The sequence below is a fragment of the Notothenia coriiceps genome, unplaced genomic scaffold, assembly GCF_000735185.1.
Source record: "Notothenia coriiceps isolate Sejong01 unplaced genomic scaffold, NC01 NC01_scaffold00000288, whole genome shotgun sequence".
Classification (NCBI taxonomy): domain Eukaryota; kingdom Metazoa; phylum Chordata; class Actinopteri; order Perciformes; family Nototheniidae; genus Notothenia; species Notothenia coriiceps.
Window position 1 is genome coordinate 274,483 of NW_011332989.1, and position 10,735 is coordinate 285,217.

At 42.1% G+C, this 10,735-nt stretch overlaps 1 protein-coding gene across 1 annotated transcript in view; it reads left to right on the forward strand.

Moving 5' to 3' along the window:
* The window catches only part of LOC104966003 (recombining binding protein suppressor of hairless-like), a 40,297-nt gene that overhangs the window by 26,915 nt on the left and 2,647 nt on the right, over window positions 1-10,735 (forward strand). Inside the window, exons 3-6 of the mRNA XM_010795135.1 lie at window positions 5,799-5,894; window positions 8,452-8,617; window positions 8,936-9,110; window positions 9,876-10,027. Coding sequence (XP_010793437.1) covers window positions 5,799-5,894; window positions 8,452-8,617; window positions 8,936-9,110; window positions 9,876-10,027 — 589 coding nt within the window. The remainder of the gene's footprint in view (window positions 1-5,798; window positions 5,895-8,451; window positions 8,618-8,935; window positions 9,111-9,875; window positions 10,028-10,735) is intronic.

A 10,735-nucleotide genomic window follows, 5' to 3' on the forward strand; every position in this document is an offset into this window, starting at 1 on the left:
TAGTTAGTCGTGTGTAGTGTCGTGTGTCGTAGTGTGTCGTAGTGTGTAGTGTGTGTGTGTGTGTGTGTGTGTGTGTGTGTGTGTGTGTGTGTGTGTGTGTGTGTGTGTGTGTGTGTGTGTGTGTGTGTGTGTGTGTGTGTGTGTGTGTGCTTGTTTGCCTGCTGGTGTTTCTCTTTGTTACTGGGATCGGGCATAGGGTTTGCCTGCGTGTTTATGTGTGTGTGTGCTCGTCTTTTGCGAGTGGCACTCAGCGGGGAAATTGAAGGGTTGCGTATGGCCTGGAACAGCCGAGCATGGTTTTGGGAAAAAAAGGGCCCCAGCACCTTTTGATGTGTCCCCCCTCTTCATTCATGTGCTGCCAGTGCGCTGGCTTGCATCGGCCCCTCCGTTTGTGTGATGGTTTGGATGGCCAGAAATATGACGGACACAAAACACTCTTTACCCAGCGGCCTAAAGCTTTAAAACACAACGTGTGTCGCTTTCTTCGTGTTTGTCTCTGGCTCCTCGTGTCACCACTTATTTTCTCTCAGGCAGCCGCACAGACAGCTAAAATACAGCCCCGTCCTGCAGGGGCTTTTTAGGAAGGCTACTCGACTGGAAATACAATACACACACACACACACACACACACACACACACACACACACACACACACACACACACACACACACACACACACACACACGTCTTGGATTCAGATAGATACACACAAACAGACACAACACATGAGCGTACAGGCTGGATAAGCTGCCTCCTCTGTGAGGGGGAGCCGCCCCTTCAAGGGCTTATTCTCCCGAACAACAGCTCTGCAGAATCCATCGTCTCACATGGAAACGCTACATAGAAGGAAAAAAAACGCCTTTATTCATCCTCTTCTATGTCAAAAAGAACACAATTCACTCTAAAATTAAACTCCGACGATCGTTAATTTGACCCAGGCTATTGTTTGGTCTGCAGTCGCACTCTTTAAAATGTTTTCTCCTGTAATAATTTCCCTTTTCCATTCGGCGCTCCTCGTATACAAACAATAAACATTAGTTTTCCCCTTGTTGATGCTGGAGGCTGTTAATCTGTTTCCTTGTTTCGAGCTCAAGCTTTTGCTAGATCTTGTCGTTTTTAGCAAACTTCCTATCACTATTTTAGAGGCTCACAAGGGCCTTCTGGAGGTCACACATCAGACGTTGAAAAAGCACTTGTCTGTAGGTCACTACGCTCCCAGACTCACAAATGGGAGAGACGATTCAAAAAGGAGTGTTAATGTTTCTCAACCCAAGCCTGACACTACGGACGGATGTGTGCAACCTACCTTTGGTGATTCGCAAGGGCGCACGTTAATTGCATCATCTTAATTAAGATATTTCACACAGTGCGTGTCTATTAGTATGCCCCCCCGTGTGTGTGTGTGTGTGTTCGTGTGTGTGTTCGTTCACAGGGGGTCTTGTGACAGGACCACTCTGCTGTAGACGCTGTGGCAGATGTACGGGACAGATGCCCGTCTGCTCTGCTGCATCTGTAGCCTAGCTTAACCTAGCCCCTCGACACACACACACACACACACACACACACACACACACACACACACACACACACACACACACACACACACACACACACACCCCTGTAGTGCCTGCTGTTAAATACGTGACTTTTCTGGTAAATCTGTCAGCCGCATTTGTCTCACTTTGGCCGCATTTCCTTTTTTTAAATGTATATCTTCCTCCCTCCCTCCATATCACCTCTTTTTCTCTTTAGCACATTTTGGTGGTTGTTTGTCCCTGTGTTGTGTTTGTTCAGCTTGTTTTACTTGCATGTCGCATGTGACCTAAATAACGTTAGTTGATTGTAACGGGCAGGTAAACAGCAACCGTCTACACGACAAATCTGCCTGGGTTGCATCGGCTGCAGATGTTTGTTTTTTGTTGCTTAGATGCACGGCTGCTTTGTCATCACTTGTGCTACTTTTCATGCAGCATATGAATGTGCTTCAGTTAGTATTGAAATGCCCAGTACCCTAACTTCCTGTCTGATGAAATCGGATGAAATAGAGCATTGATTTCCCAGTTTGCACTCCCTCTTTTCTTCATCTCCCTCTTGTTGGTTTTGTATTGAATGTTTTGGATGTTCCTTTTGTACACACTGTACTGTGGATTGTAGTCATTATGTGTGTGTCTGCAAGCTGCTCTTTCATAGGAAGTTGAGCTGGTCACTGTCTTTCTCACTTCTCCTTCCCCTTAGAAAGAAACCTCCATCTTGCTTTCTTTCTGTCCCTTCTTCAAATCTTTTTTATAAATATCTTTTGTCCAAACCATTTCCCTTTTCCTTTCTCTTTAAGTTTTGTAGCACTTTCCTGAATAACTTTTGACTAGCTAGTTACTACCGAGGCATAGCTATTAATGGAGTTTAAAATATGTGGTACGTAATGTTCCTAGAAGTGCTTGTTATTAAAAGGGCAATCGATGTCGACATAGTTTAAATACTTTGAATTGTTATACTGTCATTTCGACTACCATCTACTTCCCTACTCATCTGCATTTTCATTCTTGGGTGTGTCATTGTCATTATTTCCTATTTGAGTGAGTGTTTTCCCCTACTTGTGCGGATGCTTTTGATCTCTTCAGGTCTTTATTCCACCCCGAATTTCCCCACTTCTCCATTTGTACGACATGTCATATTCAAAGCCTTGATTTCTGCAACTTTATATCAGATGGAAATATTTTCAGTGCATCATTTTATACACATTTTGGCATATTTGATATGTTTGTAAACCTTGGCTCCCCCACTAAAATCGCATCTTAAATGCTGTGGGTTTGAACAATGCCTGGCTGCACAACACTAGTTTGTAAAGATGGGTTTATGTTATTTATTCTATCCCAGGATATTCAGTTTCATCTGAGTGTTGCCACATGCGGGGCATCTTTGCTATCTATATGGAGGTTATTTAGGGGTAGCTGTGAAGTGGAAAGCGAGGCATAACAGATGACAATACACGAGGAACCACTGTGAATGAAAGCTAATCTTTTATTGAAGCATTTCTGTCTTGACGGGGGGAATTTTAGCCGCAGCGGTCTGGAACGGTTTGGTGAGCAGTGAAACTGTGTTAACCACAAGTCAGGGCTGTCGCACGAAACATCCCCAACATTAACTTCTGGTGTCATACCATAACTATGCGGCAATGTATTTGAATATTTACTCTCCCAAATATAAGATGACATTGATTAAAGAGCCAGAGGTTTGTGGCTGATTCAACTTTTAGCTTGTTGGTGGAATTGGACAACAAGGTTCCAATTGGAGCAAGGCAGTTTAGTTATAGCACAATAGGATTGTTTGTATATAAAGCCAAATTAGAATTTCGATATTGATTTAATCTTTCGCTATTGTCTGGATTAAGTACCGCAGCCAAACTGTTGTTGTTTGGCTGTCAGCACAAACCTGTTAGGCGGGTGTATTCTGGGCTGAAGAATAGCATGTTTTGGAGAGGATCCAAATCACTCAGGTGTTGTCAGAATTATTGTTCCCCAACAAGATAAATAGAGCTCATTCTTTATAGTGTCCCTGTTGTTTCCCCAATATGACCTTAAGCTTATGAACCCACTGAAGGCAGACGAGCAACTTCCCATCCTGATCATTTGATAATCCTAGGAGCATGTTGATGCACCGTCGGCCTTGGCGGAGCTCTGCGCTTATCGAGTGCGAGTAGAAGGATTTATTGCAAGTAAACACTGAAAAATACACTTTACCTCCCTATATCAAAAAAAGTGCTGCCTTCACACTTATGGTTTTGTTTGACAGAATCTCTCAAAACTACGATATAATCTGGAACAAGTACATGTATTCCTTCTTTAAATAACTGTGTCAAGGTGCCCTAATGGTTAAGCGGCATACCATTCAGCCACAATGTGTTTGTGTTGTTTTATCTGTGATGTCACCCTTCCTGCAAGTCTCGCAGGTCATAGGTATCAGCAGAGGTGTCCGGTGACATGTGGCCTGCAGGCCTGACATCAGCAGAGTTGGACTATATTCTCCATATAATCACTCATAAGAGTATCTGAGTACGAGACTAGTGAATGCATCGTTCATTTCAGCCCCCGAGGAAGGCTATGTCATTTAATGTAAACATCAGAGAAGGTGAAGCTCAACGTGTAAGTAAGTTGGATATGTTTTAATCAAACTTTTGAAAAGCTCCAGTCATGTGCACTTGGGCTTGATTTAGGAAAAGAAAGTAATGTTTCCCATGTGGTATGTAAATGGTATCAGGCTGCATCAAATCGTTTAAATGGAATTCTAAGATTGTACCTCCGTCATTTTCAGTTGCTGGCGATCGGTAGATAACACAGAATAATCAGAGCGTAGGTTTGTGTTGCTGGAAGACAAAAAATGCTTCGTTTTACCTCGAAAAACAATTGTATCATGACCGGCAAGGCGAGAAATAAAACGTTCCCCCGTCCATTATGAAACGGATAAGCCAAAATCCCGCTCAGCCTTCCTCCTCCTCATCCGTACCCTTTCTTACACACACACACACACACACACACACACACACACACACACACACACACACACACACACACACACACACACACACACACACACACACTGTGAGGGGCCCCTTGCTTTTCATAACAAAGGCCCCGTCTAACCCAAACGTGCGGCCGAGTATTGCGTGGCAGAGTGGAAAGCTGTGAGTGAGTGGGAAGCCCTGCGAGCAACCCGGCGTGTCAGGTGTCACTGACATCTGTGCATGTGGGTCGGTGTGTGTTAATGTCCGTCTGTGTGATGCCTCTTTTCTTCAGCAGTTACAAGGTGATACAATACCAAAAACATAGTAAAACCCACAAAACAAAAACAGACGAGGAGAAAACAACTAAAAATCAGTAACAACCTAGTGAGTATTTATGCTGTTATATGAATGCCCGTAGTTATAACCATACTGTGTATATATAAGGTTATAACCAATATCCTCTTTCATGTAAGGGGCAATTGGGGACCAGTTCCTTACAAACTCATCCAGAGTTCCTCTTGACACTTGAGATAACCTTTTAAAATGGAAAAATGTGATGACTCTTAATTGCGCTTTTAAGCCCGATCTTTGACCCTTTGCTGTTCAGGCCAGCTTAAGCTCCACCGGTCTCCCAAATGCAAAAAATTATTTCCAGGCTTGTTTGTGTAAAGTAAGTGTGGGGGTGGGTTTTGGAGTTGATAGAAGCAATTGGAGCATGGCCCCTTGCAACATTTTGACACAAGATGAGGAATCTTTGCTGGTGAGCTCAGCGCTGTTGTTTTTTTGTGGGGGGGGGGGTTTCAGCTCTGGTGTTTTTCTTTTTCCTTCTTCGCTCTTTACCTCCCTCCCCACAAGCCTCTGCTCTTCTTCCTCCTGGTCCCCCCCTTTTCTCCCCCATGCTCCTCACTGTCCCTCTGAGCCGGTCATTAACGTAACAGCCTCCCCCCTCTTCAACTCAAACGGACCCAGCTGGGGGAGAACATAGCTTTTTTTGGCTAGCAGGCTGTGCAGTCTCTGAAGGCTTTCCAGAGGTCACAGCGAGTGTAATGCATGTGTGTCTCTGTATGTTCTCATTCCATACTTCACACTCTTTATTTTTTTTATGTCTACACTTAAGCGCTCAAAACCCGCTTGACGAAATACAGTGACCCAAACATCGACCCCTGAGGCATCCCTCTGTTTCAGTTTTCAGTTTGAACACGTCCAATATCGCTTCATCTCATCTGCTGGATCAAAAAAAATTGGCTTTTAATGAACATTCCTCCCTCTTTTCCCCCCGTCTTCCCCTTTCCTCTTGCAGAGAAGCGATGAGGAATTACCTGAAGGAGCGAGGTGACCAAACTGTCATGATCCTGCACGCAAAAGTTGCACAGAAATCCTATGGCAATGAGAAAAGGTGAGTGAAATACTACAGCAGTTTTTCTTATATCAAGGTTTCCACAGGCATGGTAATCATCATAAGAAGTTGTTGGATATGAAAAAATTAAATAATAAAGCCGTGAAGGTTTTTGAAAATGGAAAATTCCCCCGATTTCGTCATTATTTGCAATCTCTGTAGCTCACTCTCTGGTGTACTATTAACTTCATATTATTTAGCTGATTTATTTTTTCCCGTCTCCCAAGTAATCCTTTTTTTATTAAATATGCAGATTCGCTTTCTTGCTGAAAGTTAGATAAGAAGATCGATAACACTTTCACGTCTGTTCGGTAAATCTAAAGCTATTGCTGCCAGACAGTTTCTTGGCAATAATAGGCAACTAAATCACACCTACCAGCATCTTCAAAGCTCGCGTATTGACACGTTATGTCTTGTTTGATGAATCTTTGAAACAACTGAAGTGTAGTTGGGAGCTGGGTGGCTGTTTCCTGTCTTAATGGAAAGATAGGCTAAGACACAGCATTAGAAAACATGTCAAACAATTTAAGTGAAAAAGACAGTTTTTTATTAACAAATGTAGCCCTTACTCTAATTCTGATTCCTTGTTGTTGTGTGCTCCAAATAACGAGTAAAAAGCCACGTGTGTCGATGTGTCAACATGGTGTTTAAAAAACCTTTATACACCCCGACCTATCGCTGAGTGCGCTGATTGCAATCGGCTAAAAGGGAGTTATTAGTCACATGTCACGCAACACAAACTTGGCCCCCTTTTTGTTGCGAGGGATTTATGGAGAGGTAGCGTGTGTCACTCGAGGGGAATCGGGCTAATGGAGTGAATGAAAAACACACGTTCCTGCTGGCCTCGGTGCATCGTGGGTACCTCAACCTTTCTGACCTGCGAGAGTTCAGAGGAGGAAACGAGAGGCGACCTCCGGTGTGAGGCCACGTTCAGGTGAAGGCGGAAGGAAGGGACGCAGGGGCAAAGGGAATAGATAAAAGGCTCCGGGGGGGGGGGTGTACCAGTGGCATTTAGGTGTAAGGTTCAAGGACCTGTTGCTCTTTTTTGTTGTAATTTCCATGCTTCAGTTTTGCCTCTCTCTTTAACTCATCATCCTCTTCCTGTAACTCTGCTCTCACCTTTTTACCTCTCACTCTCAAACCTTCTATAGCTTTCCCCTTCCCCCCCACTCTTTCTTTCTCGCTCATTATGCAACTCTCTTCAGCCCTCTGTCCTCTGCCTGTTTTCTTGGCCGCGATGTAGCACTGCTTGCGATCTCATCAGGCGTATCTCTGGGGCAAATCAGCTGTTTGCAGGCCAAATCTAAGACACCTGAGAGAGTTGGAGCAACATCGGGGGAAAGAGATCCAGACTCAGATTCCTCCGATAAATCCTAGCTGTCTTGTCTAGTTAAAGCAAGGCAAATGTCAGGATTCAAACACTCCTGTCTCACTCATTTGTCCAAGTTTGGTGTCAATATTACCGGATTATGTGTTGCTCAAAGACGCAGGGGTTAAATTAGTCTGTTTCAACATCCTTTGGCTCGCAGAAACACCACAATGTTCATGTTCTGCACACCTCTGATGACTTGTGCATGTACAGAATCAAGGGAGTCTAAGAAAGTGGGTGCAACACAAATTCAAATATGCCGTCTCCGTTTCTGTCTGCGCTTTTTATAGGAGGTGAAAGTAGACAAACACCCACGGAGACAGACAGCGGTGTTGCGAAACAGGTTGCTTTCCAGTTTCACAGTGACGCACATGAATTTACTTGAAGTTCTGCTGGTTCTGTGATAAGACATTCGATAGGGCTTACGTTGTCATTCTTCTGAATTGAGTTGTAAGGGATTCGAGGGCATGTAGACTCCTGACATGGGGGGAAAACAAGTTACCTTTTTTCTTGAAAAGTATTTTTTTTATTTCACAAGATCAGTTTCATGCTTGATTGCTCATGTTCACATCTGCTAAATGAGGCTTGACAGCTTTAGGAAAGAGTGCTTAGTTGAATTGTACTTAACAATGTGTCGACAAAGGTTTCTGACGGTCTTGTTGATGCTTAGCACAGGTCTGCCCTCTTCTGGTGTAAATGGGGAGATGCATAATGCCAGTTTGTTCTATTTAAAGTGGTTTTAAAGTCTTTCTTTTGGACAAATGATGTTTACAATTCATGGAGAATTTCTTTTATCTTTTTCATCCAGGCAGACTGATTACAAACATAACAATATTTAAAGAAACAGGCTGAATTATTTGTTATCCAAGTAAAGAAATGTGACAAACATCCGCTCCTCAGTGGGAAAAATATTTGTGACAGTTGCTCCATTTTAGACTCAAATAAAATGTTTAAAAATACGAATATAAAATAAAATTCAAACATACAAATATTGACATTAACAATGGAATTAAAGATAAAATAAAAATATATATATTCACAAAAGAAGTATAGTGTCAACTGTTTTTTTACATATAAAAATGTGTCTATATATACATTAAGATATTAATTTTGAAAGCCAGATTATTGATAAAACAGTGCATCTTTCATGTGTGCTCAATAATCTTAAATATTTATGCTTGTGTCCAGGTTCTTCTGCCCTCCTCCCTGCGTGTACCTGATGGGCAGCGGCTGGAAGAAAAAGAAGGAGCAGATGGAGCGGGACGGCTGCTCCGAGCAGGAGTCGCAGCCCTGCGCCTTCATCGGCATCGGCAACAGCGACCAAGAAATGCAACAGCTTAACTTAGAGGGAAAGGTACGTTACATCATGTGTCACTCACGGAAATGCACTTGAAGCTGACATACCTACATACTTTACCTCCAGTAATAATACTTAGTCGCCTTCACTGCTTCTCAGGGTTAAATTCCTTCCATTTTCTGTTGTCAGCGGGGAAATATGTAACCGGTGACATGGTAACTCATCACTTAAAGAATAAATGGAATGTGAGCTGTGTTCTCGTGTCACTTTTCTGTATATCTTTGCCAAGACATGCTGCACAGAAAACATCCTTTGCCGCTAAAGAATAAAAGATCTAATGCATTCTGATGTATCTTCCCCTCCTTGTCCACCCAGAATTATTGCACAGCCAAAACCTTGTACATATCCGACTCCGACAAGAGAAAGCACTTCATGTTGTCTGTCAAGATGTTCTACGGCAACAGCACTGACATCGGCGTCTTCCTCAGCAAGAGGATCAAAGTCATCTCCAAGCCCTCCAAAAAGAAGCAGTCCCTAAAGAACGCTGACCGTGAGTTTCTGCTTGTTTGTCACACACACATACACACACACACACCCACGTTTGTCTCTTGTCTGTGCCGGGGACACTGATGACATTTGATAGACGTGGGTGTAAGCACTTTCACTGACTTGTGAAACTGGAAGATCGGGTCTGAACTTTCGATTTCAAATGATTTTGTTTAGGTTAGAGACACATAAAAAGGACGCACGTTAAATATATAAAAGCACATTTATTTTTACAAAAAGGTATTTACTTTAACAGTTGCACTTTTCAGTCTTTTGATATTGTTGACACATTTTACTTTCAATTATGTTATTTTTCTACTTTCATTCCCTTTTTTAAATTGATGTATGTATTGCACTGTATGCATACATTTATTTATTGATTTTATGCATTAAACACATTCTAATACAACGTCTCAGAGTGAACCTATGGCAGTGTATAAATAATAACCAAAAAAAAAATGTAATTGCAAAAACTATTTGTATAGCTGAACGTGAAGTTTAAAGAATACAAATGTGCCTAATTTATTTACTAAAATGTTTGTGTTTTCCTATGTAATTTTATATCACTATTCTTATGATGTGTCACCACTAGAGGGCGCTGTAGCTTCACTTGAGTGTCCAGTAACCCAGTTCTGTCACATGTTAACACAACTGTAGTGACACATCACCTCTGGTCAGATTCCCACACTGTTATCGCTGCAAGAGGTCATTTTTTTGCCGTTATGTAACCTTCCAGTCTGTGTGTTTTTTTCTTTTGGTTTCTCCACAGTGTGCATCGCATCAGGGACCAAGGTGGCGCTCTTCAACCGGCTCCGGTCCCAAACAGTCAGCACGCGCTACCTTCACGTGGAGGGCGGAAACTTCCACGCCAGCTCCCAGCAATGGGGCGCCTTTTACATCCACCTGTGTACGTCTCTATCAGTAACACAAACATTTAGAAAAAAGCTTGGAATTGTACAGTATAGAGATGGCCCACAAATGAAACTTGTGCTTGTCTTATATTGTACTTCTTAACTATAAATGTAAAATTATATTACGCAGTAGTATTCATGTGTTAATAAGCCCACTTTTTAACCCTTAGATGCATTGTGGGTCTTTTTTGACCCGGTGAGGTGGTTTTGTTGTAATTACATTTTTTTATCATTTCATATTCCAGTTATTCCTCAAAAAACATGTTTTGGATATCATGCCATTCAAATTTTAAATTAAAATGTCGACATCACAAGTGACACCTCTCAGGCAGATTATTGCACACAGCCAGATCTGATACGTGTCAGTATAATAATAACACATTATATTTGTATTGGGCTTTTCAAGGACTCAAAATCGCTTTACAAAATAAGGGAAGGTCAGGGTGGGGGGGATGGGACTATCAAACTTGATCAACCGGCATGGATTGATGGGCGGGGGCTATGAGTAGACAATAGGAGAAGAGATGAGTTTTGAAAAGGGACTGGAATACTGTGAGGGTCTCAGAATAGCGGAGATCTTTGCATCGATATGTTCAAAACGTTTTTTTTTTAAATGTAAAAAAAAGTCTAAAATTATAAATAGTGAAAAATTTAAAATAAAATATTTCTAGTGTGAACCCAAATATAATACTAAATATTATACAAGTGATTTTTCTCC